Raw genomic sequence first — 17373 nt, 5'->3', positions numbered from 1 at the left:
GCGACAACCAATTTAGTTTTGGAAAAATATTTCTTAAATTCCTTCAATTAAATTAAGTTTTTGTATTAGGAAATGTCTATACTTGTTCGTATTTACTTATTATAAACTGAATTGAGCTGTATAAAATAATATCAGATGAAAACATATGTAATATTTTTTAAGTAGCTAGAAAAGCGGTAAAATGTCTGAGGGAGCAACACTGTCTTCATGCGTTTTCCATTTCGATACCATTTAAAAATTGCTTGCAGTCTGATATTCACTTACAATCACCAGAGTGTGAGTGCTCCGAAATTTTACACCTGCCCGCCTATCTACCTGCCTTTTTTTTACCAATGTTTTTGCATTATTCGCCACTCAGCTGTTGTCTGCATACCTTACTATTATATAACATTTATCCAATATTAGAACTTATCTAACTAATTGAGTTTTTCTAAGCTGGAATTTAAAAATTCCAATTTATTCTCAACGGAAACTGAAAAGTTAAATAAAAAGTTGATTTATAGTTTTAAAAATATTTTTCTGCTGCTGGTTAGGAAATCAAAACTTTCATTAAACTGCATTATACTAGAGTACTTTTATAGCTCGTACTGAAAATCTGTTTGAAAAATTAAACACAAGAAAAGTTTCGTTTAAAATTTTTGTAATTTTAGACTGCTATAAAATAAAAAGCCATGACATTCATAAAATTATTTTTATAAGCATCACACAGCTAATCAAATAAAAAACAAATAATTTCTTTAAATACATTTAAGTTGTTGTTATTTTTTTTATTTATGGAAATTTACAAAATTTGATTGGAATTAAAAACACTTTTAATCTTCTTGAACAAATTAGTCTCCCAAACTAAATATTCGAGGTGTCACAGAAATCACATGTGTTTTAGGGTCTTGATTAATAACAATATTGTACAAAAACCAAATAAATTTGCCGAAAACAAAGCATAGCACAAGTTGAAGGAAGCGATGCATCAAGTAAAATCTGAAATCAGCAGTTCTTTTATGATCGTTCCTACCAAAACTAATTTCTACGTACCTGAATAATCTACGTTTAGCATGAGCCAAGGTATCCCAGGATTCCTTAAAGAGGTACACCCGCATTCCGGACAGGATGCGACGGAAGTACTCCTCCCAGTTGAGATTGGCCATGTCGAAGGGAAATATACTCCTATCCTCCGGCGACATAGACTGCCACATCTGGTTGGTATTGTTCGTATCCATCAAGTAGGTTTTTCCGTTAAAGGGGTACAGAAGCACCAGTGCCTCGTGGATTTTCTGATAACTTTTTACCAGAATGGGTTTTTCACCTTTAAGCCGTAACAAGAGATCAAACAAATATCCGGGTAGCACATGATAAAAGAAACAGCCCAATTTAAAAAGCCACGGACAGGTGGTGAAGTGAGCAAATGGATACCAAATTGTTTTGGTCACCGGAATTTTATGGTTATAATCAATGCCCATCTTAACTGATTCCCCAAAGGTAATGGGATTCGATTTGCTCGGAGCGAAGGCGTAAATGGGCGCTGGACTCTTTGGTTTGGCATTCTTGGCCATGTGCCATCCGGATGCCAGAGTCACATTGGCACAATAGTCGCCAGGCACTAATAGAGCCTCGGCCTTTGGATTGGCATAAATCAGACGAAGAATGCCGTGGGCATTGCCGTATATCAAGGCAACGAGTCCGTGAAGGTTGTCAATCCATCCTGACATCGGTTCCTTGAAGTTGGCTAGAACTGCAAAGGGTGAAATATTCAAATTAGACTGGAATGACGATGTGCGTTTACGGAAAACGTATTATTAATCTTTTGTATTTAAAAAAAATACCATGGTTGGTGTTTTAATAATTATATAATTATAATTCTCCTAAACTAGATACAGATATATAATATATTAAAATATTCTAAGAGAAACATGTTTTTTTTGTCAAATAAAATATACCTACGAGCATTTTGGAAAATCTTTTTCTCTGTGTTAAATCACACAGTTGATAAATTCTTATAACAAGCAACTGCTAATAATTCTGATGAATTAGTAATATAAATATAATTTATAACAAGAAAAGGAGAAAACTTTGGCAAGTAGAAGTTTATACAGCAGCTATTACATAAACTAAATATTTTTAAATCATCTAAATCTAAGACATTATAGCTATGATGATTTTCACCTCAATTATTCGATTCGATAGAACTATATGATTTCGTTTTCCGATTTAAATAAAATTAAATGCGTAAATCTAAACTATTAACCCATTACAATGTCCAAAAGAATTAAAAAAAAAAATTGAAAATTAGGGAAGTTACAATTTTGTTTCCCTTTTTTGTAATATTCCGTCGTCCGCTTTGGATCAAATTTTAACCGTAATTCCAAAATAATAAACCATAACTACATATCGAAGAACTTTTTAAAAAAATTTTAAAAAAAACATCAAAGTTATAATTTTTGCATTTTTTCCCGATTGTTCCTAAGGGAGCTAGTCGTCCGATCCGGCTCGGAAATATCTCCTTCACTGCGTTGCAAACTTCTGACTGAAATTATAATACACTCTGCAAGGGTACAAAAATATTCTGGGAAAAACATGCTATTTGCTCAAATGGAATATGCCAATTTTCGGTGTCTACTGTATGCTCAAAATTCTTATGTATGCTGTTGAACAAATAATTTATATCTAAATAATAAAAATAACAAACATGACCAAGCATTCTTTACATTCAAATCCACTCACTTATCGCAGGTCGAAAAATGCAGATGGGCAGGTCCTGAGCCTCCATTTGGATCACCTGCTCGGCCAGGGCCTTGGTGTAGGTGTAGGAGTTGGGGAACTTTCCCATCAGAGCCGGAGACATTTTGTCCATCAGCTCTGGGCTTAAGGTCTCGTTGAACTCGAGCACTTGGTCCGCCGGGCAGGACAAGTGCTCCGGATAGAAGCGCTCCTGGATATGATCCGATGGGCAGTTGGAGTAGGCCGTAGAGATGTGCACGAAAGCCTGGAGGCACTGCATCTCCTTGGCCAGCTGCACCATGAGGCGAGTGGCTCGTGTGTTGATGTTGAGCGCCTTGTGAAGTGGTTCCACAAAGCGAATGGAGGCGGCACTGTGGATGACGACCTGGACCTCGGAGGTCAGTGTCCGTCGATCTTCAACACTGAGACCCAGACCCGGTTCACTGCAGTCCCCGGAAATGGGTTTTACTAGTTCCAGAGCCCTCGGCTTGACCTTGAGCAGAGTTTCGAAAACCTGGACACAACATTTGTCCATTACTTATGGAGGTTTATTTTATACCGGAGTGCTATTAAAATCTTTTCCAACCAAGATTCAAACGAAAATGGTAAGGACTATTGGTTTGCTTTATGTTTGAAAAATATTTCGTTAGCACACCGGATTGTTTTTCATCACTATAAACATGGGGTTAGTTAAGGGGGTCTGCTACTCCCAAGTGTTTATTTAAGGAATTAATAAAAAAAAGTTATTCCTCATTGATTTAAAACGATTTTTTTTTACTACTTAAAGATACATGTTTTGACTTATAAATTTTGTTTTTAAACTTTAAAAAAAAGGTCTCCAGAACAATGGTAAGTGCGTTGATCCAAAAACAGAAAAATATTAGTCCTTAGATTCGTAGTTACGTCGACTACGTTTTCCCGAAACAGATTTAGTTTATTAAGCAATTAGCAGAAGTTATGCTAAAATAATTTAAAAATGCAATTATTACGTAATTTTTTGACCTTTTAGGGTCCGGAACAAAACAAAAATAGTACTCGGCAAAACAAAGCGGTACGTTTGTAAAGAATTGGAAAAAGTTATTCAAATCGGAAAGTCTTACTCTGCAGCTAAAAAAAACACTACTTTCGGGAAAACGCGATTAAAGGTTAATTACGGTGTACAACTTGATTGAAATAGGTACCTGACATCCGAAAAAAAATTTATTTCTACAAAATCCTTATTGCAACTTTTTTCCAGATACATGTAAATTAAAATGCGAGAGTAGAAGACCCCCTTAAACATTCCTGATCAGGGTCACATGCAGCCAAATCAACCTATAAACTCGACTTTAATTCAGTTTAAATTTGAAATCGGCCGACCCTTTAATAAAGGTCTAAAAGGACTGTTGGTCCGATATCCAAGGCCTCTTGGTTTTTAAGGATGTTTGGCTTAAAGTTTACCATGTCTAATGATTTTAGAAATTAGCATAACAAAAGAACTTTGCAACACGTTTTGTAAAGAAAATTGCTGTAAAACGTAATTCGTAGGGTCTGATTCAAAAAAATTTTGATTACTCACTGGTTCATTTTTCCAAGCCTTGAATCGATCTTCCACATTGTCGTTCCGTTTCGGTCTTACCAAAAAGTATACACGATTCACATCTGTGGAGCGCAGCAACTTCTCAATGATCACTGAAAATAAGAGTGAAAATATTCCTGTTATAGGTCCTTTCCATTAAGTCCTATATTTTGCGAGATGAAATACCTTTTCCCAGAAATCCAGTACCACCTGTTACAAAAACCGTTTTGTTTTTGTAAAACTGTAGAATTTCGGTCTGCATTTTGCGGTGCTGCTGGCTCGATCGACTCTCCTACAAAAATGAGCAGTGTATATTCCATTTATAAGCAAATGCTAATGCTATTTTACTGCCTACTATTAGTCTTCAATTATACAAACTACAATCTATTCATTTCACATTGTTGCGAAAGTTCAGCTTTGTAATTTATAACATAACAAGGAAAGAATTAGTATTAAGTCCGGAACAGAAAGGCGTGCAAACTGAAAATCCGATACTAAAAATATGTATGTTTAAGATTAAAGGCATATTGTTAATTAAATAATAGTTGAGAGATCTAGATTTAGAAATAGATATATACATGTATGGGTGTACTTTGTATAAGAAACTCAGAGTGCGAATATCAGCAGTTTCTCACCTCGGATTTTTTTTAAACTATGTAAATGAATTTCATTTAATAAAATTCATTGATTTATTGTTGTTTAAGGGTATTTTAAGCTTCGACCATTTTTCATAAGACAGAACTACATAATTCATTTTATTAAACAACCTTGGTATTATAGTGATAACAAAACAGGCGAATGTAATTGCAGGAAAAAAGCAAGGAATAAATCTACATACAATCAAACGTATATAATTCGTTGGACTAATATATAGGAAAACTGGGGTCCACACTGTTTGTCCAGGCGTGCAGTCCACCAATCAGGTCTCGAACGGAATGCATGGGGAATCTATTGCGTACATGCTGAACGGCGATCTGGGAGTCATTTCCCCGCCGGCAGAGCAGGACGATGGGCAACTCCTTGTCCTCCAGCTGCTTGGCGAAGCGCTTAAGGTAGCTATCGTCCAGGATCTCGACCAGCGGTACGTTCACAGCCTCGGGCAGTTTGCAAATCTCGAACTCGGCCGTTGGCCGCACATCCATTAGCAGGTGGGGCTTAGCCTGAAGCTTCTCACTGTACTCCTCCACGGACAGGCGCTCATCCGCCGCCAGAAGTTGCAAGGGATTGTCCTTGTCGGTGGCGTGCATTCCGCAGAACATCTCGTAGTCGATCAGCTCCGTGATCAGTGGCTGGGCGGAGCACACATGACAATTGGGCCGCTTGCTGCGGATGCGAATGTTGCGGAACAGGCTGCTGGTGCCATCGAAGATGAGCAGGCGACCGGCCAGCACATCGCCCAGTCCCACAATCACCTTAATGGCCTCCAGAGCCTGCATGGCTCCGATGGTGCCAGTGACAGCGCCAAGGACTCCGCCATCGCCGCAGTTTGTGACTGCTTCCGGGGGCGGAGGCACTGGATAGATGCACCTGTAGCAGGGTCCATTGCCATAGCTATATACGGTCAGCTGGCCGTCCATTTTGAGGGCACTGCCTGAGACGAGGGGTTTGCGCAACATCACGCAGGCATCGTTGAGTAGATAACGCGTGGGCACGTTGTCGCTGCAGTCCAGGACCACATCGTAGCCACGGATAATGTGCATGGCATTCTGGCTGTAAAGCAGCCTCGAATGGCAGCGGATTTCACAGTGCGGATTCAGTTCCAGCAGGGCAATCCTGGCCGATTCCGCCTTGGACATGCCGCATCGCGCCTCTGAATGCAGAATCTGGCGGTGAAAGTTGCTCCGCTCCACCTCGTCGTAGTCTATGAGTCCCAAGTGTCCGCATCCAGCTGCTGCCAGATATTGTGCCGCCGGGCATCCCAATCCGCCAAGGCCCACAATCAGCACGGAGCTGTTTTTCAGCTTTAACTGTCCTTGGACTCCGAAGTCTGGCAATATGAGCTGGCGGCTATACCGTGCTATGTCATCATTGGTCAACTTGGTGTGGATTGCAGCTCCTGGTGGATTCCCATCGTCGTGATTTTCTGCTCCGGCTAAAGCAGGAACCATGGCCTCCAGTTCTCGCAAACACTGCTCCTTCCTGTTGAGCGCTGCCCGCAGCTCGGAGATCTCCCGCTTTAGTTTGGTCCTCTCTGAATCTGCCTCGGACTCAATCATTGTATTGGTCTGGAAGTTGGTCAACAATGGGCAAACTAATTTAAATAGATTTCTCCCAAGGCAATCAGCTGATCGGTGGGCAGCGGCAGCGATAAGCACCGGCTAAAAATGAGAACTATCGATAACATTTGTAGTAATAGTTACTCAGATGATAAATTATTTCAATTTAAATAAATGTCTTTTTTAGAACAGCTATCTTCATGCTGTTGGGTTCTGTTCTTCAAAAATGGGCTGCATTATTTATTAAAAGCGTACAATACACCTAGAATGCTAAGCAAAAATGTGTCTTCCATTAAAATACATTTAAAGCTCTAATGTTTTATAAATAATTGAAATTATTGATTTTTTTGTTAAATTCATATTCAATTTATCTCAATCTTGTAGTAAATACAAGTCAGTTCAAGGGAATATCCCTTTTAAATGATTTGTTTTATATTTATATACGGCCAGCACTTTCGATAGTCCACTTTGATATATCGATATTTCAGCACGAACAGCTGTGCTTTCCGTGTTTTTCTCCGCATTTCCCGACTGTGTTTACAATTATCTAATCGTTACTTAAAACAAAGCCATGTCGTGGCTTGGAAGTACTATTCAGAAGCTCGGCAGAGCCACGCTCCTGGCAGTGGGTGGTAAACCACACGCTCCCTTGGCCACCACGAGCTCCACTGTGCGACAGTTATCCCATGCAGAGCGACGAGCACGCGGTCCCACTGTGCGCCGCTATGGATACGAGGACAAGATCTTCAAGAGCGGACTACTGCCCCATGTGGACAACGGGCAAAAGCTACCCATGCCCGTGTATCGTCCGAAGAACGCCTGGTCCAAGAAACGCGCCCTTTTTGGCCAAAACGACTACATCGACATCCTTGGCAACGACAGACTGCATCCGGTGAAGGTCCTCTACTCTCTGCCCTCCTGGCTACGTGGCGTCTCCGGCAACGAGTACCAGGTGCTGCTCCGCAAGCGCAGACTGCTCGAGAAATCCAAATACCCGGTGGCCCGACCCACCAAATGGCGGGAAATGGAGAAACGCATCCTGTATCTGTACCGGTTCCTTAACCGCAAGACCAAAACGGGCTATTCACATCAGTAAATCCATCGAGATCAAATAAAATGTTTTGTTTTAATTTGATATTGTTTAAAGTTTACTTATTTTAAGAGTATGCCTGGCTGCATCTGTACAAAGTTCCTGGATTCTACTTCCTTTTGATCTGATACTGTTAATGCTTACTTCAGGACTATCCTCGCTTCCTCGCCATCGATCAGAATCTTCTGGCCATTGAACAGACAAAACTCGCGCTTAACGTGAGCAAACAGCAAATCGGTGATGAGGAATATCTGACCGGTGGAAAACGCCAGTGTGGCGCCAAAATAGAAGTTTGCGTTCGCCGATCCTGCGTAGATCCACAAATGCCACAAAGCTCCCATCATGGATAGCGTGACCATGAAGAATGTGAAGACCACAAAACCGTGGGCCATGACTTAAATGTATTAACAAAATAATTATTTGGGATATATTTCTTATAAAATCAGGGACTCACATTTCCAGCATCTTTTCCACAGAGGTAGCAGAGCCAAATAGAAGCCCACATCGCCCAGGCTGGGATAAGCTCTAAAAACAGCCATAAGAGCCACAAGAACGGTGGCTAGCAGAAGTGGTTCTTTGCGCAGCTTGATACTGAGTGGCACCAGGTATAATACTGTGGCATTCAATTGGAATGTGATCAGGAACATGGTTCGGAAGTGCTCGAACATTTCGGTGAAAAAATACCAGAACAAACCAATATTCGGCTGTAGATCGCGGAAATAGAATCTGTATAATACATTAAATTAAATTAATTATATAGATATTATGTTAAAACTCACATGAATCCCAGAGTGCCATCTAAGAAGTTCCAGCTTTTTAGTACAAAAAAGTTGGCGACCGCCACTGCCAGGCAACAGATTATAAAAAGCAGTGATATGACCACACCCCTCCGTATAGAATTCCGTGAAAAAACCAGGAGAAGTGGAGCTATCAGCACGATGGGATAAAAGCTGCGGACGGTCTCAAAGGCAAGGACCAGAAGGCAGGGGAGAAGCAGTCCTTTCACAAGGCAATAGAGAAAGAAAGCCAGGAACAGATTGCTTATCACCGTCGAGGTCATGCCGATGCAGCTCATCACGGTGAGTGGATTAAAAAGATACGCCACAATCACCAGTTCCGGAATGTCGAGCTTGTCCAGGTCGCTAAACTGCAGCTCCTCTGTATCCTTTGCATATTCCTTTCGCTCCACGTTCTGCTGATCCTCTTTTTGCTTAACAAAACGCCGAGCCATCGTATAAAGCAGGGCCGCAGTAAAAACATCCAAGATTATATAGAACACGGGCAAGAACTGCGGGTAATTTTGGAACAAGCCGGAAAGGGCGCTGAGAATCAAAGGCGACTCGTGGACCAGATCGCCTTGGTAGGGATCAATGCCGCTCTGGAGCAGGAAGATCCCCTCTTGCACTGCAGGGATAAGACCAGGAAAACAATTATGTATAAATGTATATGATGTCTACGTTGTTTACTCACTGCGCTTGTGTGAATTTAACGGCGTCGCGAACTCCACTCGGTTGCCAATCATCGCGGCCAGCGGCGTGCGGCAGAAATAGAAGCGCACGGCGCCGCCAAGGAGCAGCAGTTTAAAGAATTTCGCATCCATCTCTTAATTGGGCATAGTTTTTGGATACGTCGTCGGACTCCGCCTGAAAGAAGCCGCCTACAGCTGTTCTTAGTGGTGGCAGTGGTCCTCGATAGGTTGTCGATATCAAGCGGGGTGATGTCGTGACACGATCTTCTGAGTCCCGCCAACTGCGTTGACAAGTCAGCTAATTTCTATTAATTATTTTTGTTCTACATTTTGAATGACAAACCTAGAAAATTTCAGATTTTCTAAAAAGAATAACCCCATTATAACTATATATCTGAGGATACAATTTGCGAAAACGATTAAAAAGCCGAAGCTTGAGAGTTGCGAGTTTGTCTGTCATATTGAGCTACATTGAAAAGCGTAAAATTTTTGTTTAAAATAAAAATTAATATAATAGTTTAAAAATGAAATCGAAATTTCCATCAACTAATTTAATTCAATTCGTGACGCCAGTGAATATTGTTACTGAATCCTCTCACGCAGTCATCTCTAGCTAGTGCAGTCCATGCTGCCAGTGCCATCTCTAACCGCTCTTGTTGTTTTTTGACCGCACTTGCTTCGTTGAATTGTTAAAACTCTTATTTTAGTAAAATAAACACAGAAAATACCATTAAATATGATTGGAAGCAAAAAAAACGAAAAAGGCGAATGTCTTAAAGGAAATTTCGGATAACTTCGAGCAGCTGACAAAGAATCTGGAGCGTTTTCTCAAGTTTGTTTTCCTCTCAGTGCCCGCGCACGTGTTTTTTCAAGCGAATTCTAAACAATTTTTATTTTAGGCCACAGCCGGAACAAGTGGAGGCCATCGAGAAGCTAATTCAACAAACGTACGCCGTTAGCATCAGCGGGGATGTGGCGAACAAGAAATCACTGCTGCCGGAACTGGTGCTGGAGCAGATGGACGAGGAGCAGATCTGGCAGCAACTGGAGATGCGAAACGAGCTGGTGTTCCAGCAGATGCTGGAGCAAACCGCCCAGTTGACGGCAATTAGGGAGCAGCATCTGGGCATCGAGCTGGACGACGGCGAGGAACAAGAGGAAGAGGATGAGAACCAGGAGGCTGAAGAGTCCGTTGATGAGGAAGAAGAACAGGAATCTGAATTCAGCGACGAGGATGGAGATCAAACCCCAAAGAAGGGCACAGCGCCTAAGGAAAAAAAGAACAAGCGAGGTCGCCACTCTGTGGTGGACGACACCTTCTTCAAGCTGGACGAGATGAACGAGTTCTTGGAGCAGGAGGATGCCAAGGAGATGCGCCGTCTGAACAGCAAGCGTGGCGTGGAACAGGCCGATGACATTGATCACTATGCAGAGGATTTCGGCCTGGGCGAAGACGAAGATGGCAATGTCAACTATGCCGATTTCTTTGATATGGACGAGGAACTGGAACAGCATGCTAGAAAGATAAACAAAGGCAAGCAGAAAGATTTCTTCAATGAAAACGAAGATGATAGTGACCAGGAAGAGGATGAAAATGAAAATGAAGATGCTGAGTCAGATCAAAACGAAGAAGACGAAGCAGAGCCTGCAGAGGATAAAGAGGAGGTAGACAGCGAAATAGATGAATCAGAGTTTGTGGCTAAAAGTGGCATAGAACCCGCCAGCGATTCAGACGACTCTGACTCAGAAAAGGAGGAGGAGAATGAACAGGCACCTGTTGAGCCACCCTCCCAATCTTCCAATGAGATGAGAGAGGCTCGTTTGTTCCAACGCATTCGTGACTACGAAGACGTTGTCCTGGGCGAGAAGCCCTGGCAGCTAAAGGGCGAGGTCAAAGCGGCCAATCGGCCCCAGAACTCGCTGCTCGAGGAGATTCTTGACTTTGACTCTACCACCAGACCCACGGCACCCATCACTGAGGAGGATAATCGCTCTATCGAGGACATTATTAAGCAGCGTATTCGTGATAAAGCCTGGGACGATGTGGAGCGCACAGTGCGTCCGGTGAACACTCCGCAGGAGTACCGCAAGCAGCTGGTTCTGGACCAGGAGAAGTCGAAGCAGTCCCTGTCGCAGATCTACGAGGCACAGTACCAGCGTGAGATGGAAAAACTCGACCCTAATCGCGATGCCGATAAATCTGGTCCAGAACCCAAAGAACACCAAGAAATCAGGCGGGCAATGCGTTCGCTGTTTCTCAAACTGGATGCCCTCTCCAACTTCCACTTTACGCCGAAGCCAGTGGCGCCGGAGGTCAAGATCGTGACCAACACGCCGGCAGTGAACATGGAAGAGGTGGCCCCGTTGGCGGTGAGCGATGCCAAGCTGCTGGCGCCTGAGGAAGTATTCCGTGGACCCAAGCACGCTCCGCTTGGTAAGACGGAACGCGACCGGACGGACAAGAACCGCGAGCGCCGCAAGAAGAAACAGAAGCAGCGGGCCATTAACTCGGCTCTGGAGCAGCGCGACCTTCAGCGCGCTAAGGAAGGCAAGGGACCAACCAAGAAGGAGGCGGACGCCAAGCTCCTTAAGAGCATCACCAAGAACCGCAATGTTCAGAAGGTAAATATATATACTATTTATTTATACATTCATACATATGCAACAAGTAGTCTAGTACTTGTCGCTTCAACCATTAAGGTTGCGTCGAAAATAATGCGTTGTTTTTGTTTTAAAAATTCTTGCAATAAACTCTAAAATAATACTAGTTTTAGGAAAAATATAGCTTTTTTAAGAACTTTAAGCCAAAAGCTAAAAGACAATTAAATCTTTTGTTATAAAGTTAATTTCTGTCTATATCTAAATTTTTGTTTACAAATTTTTAATATGAAACTTTTTTTTACAGATCAACGCGAGTAGCGATGACAAGGGAGCTCTGAAGTCCTCCAAGGCGTTCTTTAACAAACTACAGGACACCACAGCGGCCACTGCGTCCAACAAGCGCCCGAAAAAGGATCCAGCAAAGGCGAATGCAAAGAAGCTAAAGCTATAAATATATGTTTTTAAGATTTCTCCATCTGATAATTGCCTTCAGCCAGCCAAGTTTTTTCGTCTCAAGTCACGTGCCAGAAAATGGTCACAAGCACACACAAACGTCCACAACGGATTCCTGGTTACAAGAATAACTTTGGCGTACCCTGCGAGTGGAGCAAGTCTTCAATTTGGGGCACCATGGGACATGCCATGCGCCCGTACTTTTAATGTTCCCTTTGCGAGTGTCCTGGGTGTGCGTATGTGGTGTGTGGGCGATTTGTGTGTGTGGCTGTGTGTGAGTCAAGGACATTCGGTGGCCCAGTGGGGCCATTAGGCACGCGTGCAGTGTGCGGAATATGATTATTTTTAGAATTATTTACTTAAAATAAACTGTTTGCTATGTAAATAGAACCCCAATTAAAGAAAGAGCTGCAAGTAAGTAAACTACTTGAAAAATATTCGCATTTTTCTCTGATTACGGTGGACAACAGTGTTTTCGGTGCAGACCTGTGGGCGTAAAACACAATAAATATAGACTATATAAGTCCAACTGCCCAACAACTTATTTTTCGTTTTTAACGCTTGGTACTTGCGCTTAAAAAAACACAATGCAACTTTTTGCTGATTTGATTTTTTGATTTTAAGAACTCTTAAAAGTAAGTACTCAATTAAATTGAAATGATGGACATTTGAAAAGTTGGAAAACTAAACAGTCCTAAAAAATTAAAATATGCAGTTTAATAATCTGTAACATAATCATAATCATGCTTAAAAAAAGCCATGCTTATATTAATATCTAAATTGATTGTTACATCAGTTAAAAAATGCCTTGCTTTTTAATATCTATTTGTATTGTTCCCTTAATTATAAATACAAGTAAATGTACGTGTTTTGTGTTTTATTAAGTTACTTTTCTGTGTTTAAAAATAGGAATTTAATAAAAGCAAAAAGATCAGCAATAGTATAGGGCTGCTAAAAAAAATTCCAAGTAAAAATACGTTATATGAAGTTAAAAAATAGTTGAATTTATTTAAGGAAAACCAACATATTAGTTTTAATTATTTAAAAACTTCGTTCACCACGGTCCGTGATTTGAGTCCTGACTACAAATGCTGTCCAAGATCCCCTTCAGGTGGTGAGTTTCTATAACGTATATTCAAGTTCTCCACCATGCTGAGTTGCTGTCGGAATTTATATGTTAGTCGATAGGCAAGCCCATCGATATTGATATATCGATACTTATCCATCTCTAGGGCATAGCACGTGTGGTTGTATTCAATTTAAAAAATAGTTTTGCTCGATATAATACGCTTCAGCCGCGCAAATTAAGATGGTTAAAGTACAGAAACCGCAGGCCAAGTCGCTGAACAAGAGCAACAGCATCGAGGGCGTGGCCAAGAAGAAGGGCAAGACGGAAAAGTCCAAAAAACTGCCCAAAGAAGCCACATTGGAATTGACCAGTGGCAAAAAGATAAAAAACGCGGCGTCGCAAAAAAACGATGGCGTCGAAAAGGAGCAAAAGTTGCCCAAGAAGGAAGTCGAAAAGAAACAGTCAAAGGCGGCCAAGAGGCCTTTAATTCTGGCCCCTCCGGAGTCTCCAGCTGCTCCTCCTGCCGCGGAAAAGAAGTCCAAAGCAAAGCCGGCTGTTCCCGCCACTCCAGTGCCCAAAAAGAAGCCAGCCAAGAGGCCCCTGATTTTGGCTCCTCCAGAATCGCCAGTGGCACCCAAAACACAAGAGAAAAAGGTTAAAGCTGCTCCTGTGGCAGCCAAAAAAGACGCTGCACCTGCTAAGAAGTCTGCCCAGGAAGCTGCTCCTGCCAAGAAGACAGTTCAGGCTGCTCCTTTAGCTAAGAAGCCAGCTGAGGTTGTTCCTCCTGCCACGAAGTCCGCTCAGGTTGCACCTCCAACCAAGAAGCCAGCCAAAGCTGCTCAGCCGGCCAAAAAGGCAGCCCAGGATGCTCCTCCAGCCAAAAAGGCTGCCCAGGTTGCACCTCCCTCCAAAAAGCCAGCCCAAGTAGCTGCTCCCGCCAAAAAGCCAGCCCAGGCGGCTTCTCCCGCAAAGAAATCCCAGAAGCCAGCTGCTGAAGCACCCAAAAAGTCGGAAAAACCCGCCAAGGAAGCAACTCAAGCCAAGCCCGCCAAGGCTCAACCCGCAGCCCAGCTCCAGAAGAAAGCCAAGTCGGTGCAGAAGCTTTCCAAGGCCCCCAAGTCCAAGAAGCCCTTCAACAAGAAGAGCAAAGCTGGCCAGGCCAAAGGCAAAAGCGTCAAGAAAGCGCCAGTCAAGACCAAGAAGCAACTTGAGCTGACTTTCGAACTGAAGTCCTTTGACGAACAAAGGTACAAGGAGATTGTGACCGAGAATAATGTCACGAAAGTGTGCCAGGCCTTGAAGACCCTAGTGTCCGAGGAGGTGGCCAAGAAGAAGGCTACCTCGATCTTCAGCGACTACCGCTACATTCTGCAAGTGGCCAGCTACAAGATCTCCAGCTGTCCCAAGCGCATGGTCAAGTTGTCCCTGAAGCATTCGCTGGTGGGCAACACGGACGATGTGGCCCTCATCGTGCCCGATTTGCAGCGCGGTGCCAAGTTCGAGTCTGATCCCACCAAGCAGCACTACGAGGATCTGCTGCGGGAGGCCGGTGTGAAGCAACGCCTGACCGTCATCCCCTTCAACCAGCTGCGCAACGAGATGGGCTCCTTCGAGGCCAAGCGCAAGTTCCTGAACAGCTACGACTACCTGCTCTGTGACGGTCGTCTTTCGGGCCAGGCCACCGCCTTTTTGGGCAAGGTAAGTGATCTGCCTGCTTTTCCGCTAATGAGTGCATTCCAAGAACCCTAAATACTGATCTTTTGTCAACGAAATAATCCACGAAGAGGCATATGTACATTCGTGTGTATACTTAGAGTTCTTACACAAAAATTAGTTCTTGTACTTCTGGTTTTTAATTTAAACCCCAGGGCTTAAAAAATATGACAGCATTTCTTTACGAAGTAAATTAGGCTGCTTACTTGTTCAATTAAATCTGAATGTTAATAGATTATTTCTTAAAATTGATATCGATCAGTGGATAAAATGTTTTTTACGATAAAGCTGTAATTTTGAAATAGGTTTGTTTTGTAACCGCTTTTTAAATGGGTAGCATAACAGCTACTTCTAGTTTCGTAACTATTTTTACCACGTTCTTTTTTATCGAATTAAAACTCTTAAATTTGCATATCAATCTAAGGAAGTTTAACCGAGCAAATAGCTTTTAAAGATATGAATCTTTTTCGAAATCGATTAATGGTCATATTTTTGTGCCTTGCAAGTGGTGCAAACCGTTCTTGCAAATGAAAGCATTTTATGGAATACTTTTTAAACAATTATAGGCAGAGTGCAAGATGAAACCTTCTAAATCAAATCTGTTTGATATTCCATTTCCAGAACACCCAGAAGCCTCGCAATGTGCTCCACGCCGTGCGCCTGACTAAGGACAAGTTGCCGGAAGAGATTACACGCGCCCTCAGCCGCACCGCATTCAGGCAGCTGGCCAAGGGCGATCTTACGTCCATTGCAGTGGGCAACGACGGGCACAGTGCCGAGCAGCTGGCTGAGAACATACTGCTTGTGAGCAAGCAGCTCCAGCAAGTCTTTCCCGGCGGCCTGGCCAACATTCGGTCGATGTACGTTAAGATCGACATTACTGGCACTTCGTCGCTGCCGCTGTACGTTAGCATGTGTGCCCCGCCGGCGGACACTCCGTATGTGGTGGGTCCCAAGGAGCAGCGCATGCTCAAGCTGAAGAAGCAGGCCAACGAGGTGCTGTCCAGATTTGCCATGACCAAGGATGCAGACTTCATTAAGCTAACCAGCGATCAGGTCAAGCGCAAGGCCGAGCTGCGCGTGGAGAGAGCTGCCTTGCTGGCCGCTGACGCTGCTCCCAAGGACAACGATGGCGAGGACACCGCCGTGCCAACAAAGAAGGCCCGCAAGGAGTCGACCAGCGAGGGCGCCAAGGCTGAGGCTGATGCGGAATCCGATGAGGATGAGGAGGTCGAGGAGGCGGAGGACAGTGCCGGCGAAAGCGGCGATGATGGCGACGATGGCGACGACACTGATGATGATGACGATATTGATGAAGAAAATGAGGACGATGATGACGAGGACGACGATGAGGAAGATGACGACGACGAGGAGGAGGACGACGATGATGATGATGATGAGTAATCTTACCTGCAGGCTAAATTGCTCTTCATTAGTTTTAGTTTTATTTCTATATATGCAAACTAATCTTGCTGTAATTCCGTTTGCAATTTTTACAACAGTTTTAAGTAATAAACGAGTGTTTTAAGTATGGAAGTACAACTGTTCTTATTTTTGTTTTGTTCAGCACAATAAGCTCCTGATATGCAATAGATGGTCCATCTTTAAATTAAGGGATAAAATCTTACAAATAATATGGGAAACAATTTTTGTGGTCTGCGTAATCATTTGAGACGTTTTTACTCATAGTGTTGTCGTTCTTAAGAGGGCAGGATGGTTTCCGATGCTTAAACCAATATCAATGATTATAAATATTAAAGTTTTTTACACGATAAATGCATGTATTTGAAGAGTATCTAGGATTTTTTTTATATTCATTATTTAACACGTGGGGGCGGTTGGTCGGAGTCTCTTCAATGGTGCCTTGCGGTGCGTAAAACTTGCTTTACAGTGATATTAAAAAAAAATTTAAATTCATTTATTTAAAATATTAGTTTATTGTGCGGATGAACGAAATTAAATTGAAAAATATGAGATTTTTAATTTTTGGGGCGGTTTTGAAGTCGGAAGTACCATTTTTACACAAAAATATCAGCTTGTTATTGCCTGTAAAAATATTTAAAAAAAAAATTTTAAATAATAACTTTTGTTCATCCGCAAGTATTTACTGTATAAATTATGTGTGCAAAATTAAATTCAGATAGGACCACTACTTTTTGAGTTACGCACCTTCCTGAAAAACTTAGTTTTAAGAAAAACGCGTCTTAAGTTTGAGCACGATTTTGAGATAGTCGGTATCTTAGTCCGATCGACAAGAAATTTTCACAAGACATTCCTGAGACGTGCTTTTATACAAAAAATTATCAAACCAAAATATTGTATTAAAGTTGCAAACCATTGTGCCCCTTAAAATATCATGTTCAGAAATACTATTTTAAATGGAAATACTCTTTTTTGAGTAACAAGTTGCTCTAAGTGTGTTTGTTTTATACTTTTCAAAATTCAATTATCACGCGCAATAACTGAGAATTGCTAACACACTATAGTAAA

General features: G+C 42.3%; 5 protein-coding genes across 6 annotated transcripts; 2 read left to right on the top strand and 3 right to left on the bottom strand.

The window, feature by feature from the left end:
- Positions 1-755: 755 nt before the first annotated feature.
- LOC128261547 (fatty acyl-CoA reductase wat) lies at positions 756-4813 on the bottom strand. 2 transcript variants are annotated; one of them, XM_052995290.1, is made up of 5 exons: positions 4460-4813; positions 4274-4386; positions 2719-3229; positions 1033-1729; positions 762-978 (listed from the first exon to the last, which is right to left on the bottom strand). In XM_052995290.1, exons 1-5 carry the CDS (start codon positions 4533-4535, stop codon positions 831-833), a joined length of 1545 nt encoding a protein of 514 aa, XP_052851250.1. In that variant the 5' UTR covers positions 4536-4813; the 3' UTR covers positions 762-830. The 2 variants fall into 2 exon arrangements, with proteins under 2 accessions (XP_052851251.1, XP_052851250.1); XM_052995291.1 differs by lacking the exons at positions 2719-3229; positions 4460-4813 and having other exon boundaries at positions 756-978; positions 4274-4382.
- Positions 4814-4997: 184 nt separating this feature from the next.
- On the bottom strand, positions 4998-6596 carry LOC128261548 (adenylyltransferase and sulfurtransferase MOCS3). The gene has a single exon (XM_052995292.1). It carries the CDS (start codon positions 6487-6489, stop codon positions 5137-5139), a length of 1353 nt encoding a protein of 450 aa, XP_052851252.1. The 5' UTR covers positions 6490-6596; the 3' UTR covers positions 4998-5136.
- A 364-nt stretch (positions 6597-6960) lies between these two features.
- Positions 6961-7624, top strand: LOC128261550 (39S ribosomal protein L51, mitochondrial). The gene has a single exon (XM_052995294.1). It carries the CDS (start codon positions 7061-7063, stop codon positions 7583-7585), a length of 525 nt encoding a protein of 174 aa, XP_052851254.1. The 5' UTR covers positions 6961-7060; the 3' UTR covers positions 7586-7624.
- On the bottom strand, positions 7597-9312 carry LOC128261549 (phosphatidylinositol glycan anchor biosynthesis class U protein). Its single transcript, XM_052995293.1, has 4 exons — positions 9050-9312; positions 8359-8983; positions 8034-8305; positions 7597-7973 (listed from the first exon to the last, which is right to left on the bottom strand). Exons 1-4 carry the CDS (start codon positions 9177-9179, stop codon positions 7720-7722), a joined length of 1281 nt encoding a protein of 426 aa, XP_052851253.1. The 5' UTR covers positions 9180-9312; the 3' UTR covers positions 7597-7719.
- Positions 9313-9668: 356 nt separating this feature from the next.
- On the top strand, positions 9669-16419 carry LOC128263370 (ribosomal L1 domain-containing protein CG13096). Its single transcript, XM_052998397.1, has 5 exons — positions 9669-9879; positions 9947-11669; positions 11953-12096; positions 13393-14868; positions 15505-16419. The coding sequence occupies exons 2-5, from the start codon at positions 10065-10067 to the stop codon at positions 16285-16287; spliced, it is 4008 nt and encodes a 1335-aa protein (XP_052854357.1). The 5' UTR covers positions 9669-9879; positions 9947-10064; the 3' UTR covers positions 16288-16419.
- Positions 16420-17373: the final 954 nt, after the last annotated feature.

The sequence above is a fragment of the Drosophila gunungcola genome, unplaced genomic scaffold, assembly GCF_025200985.1.
Source record: "Drosophila gunungcola strain Sukarami unplaced genomic scaffold, Dgunungcola_SK_2 000001F, whole genome shotgun sequence".
Classification (NCBI taxonomy): domain Eukaryota; kingdom Metazoa; phylum Arthropoda; class Insecta; order Diptera; family Drosophilidae; genus Drosophila; species Drosophila gunungcola.
Note: the sequence above shows the minus strand (reverse complement) of the source record. Positions and strands in the feature narration are given on the sequence as shown.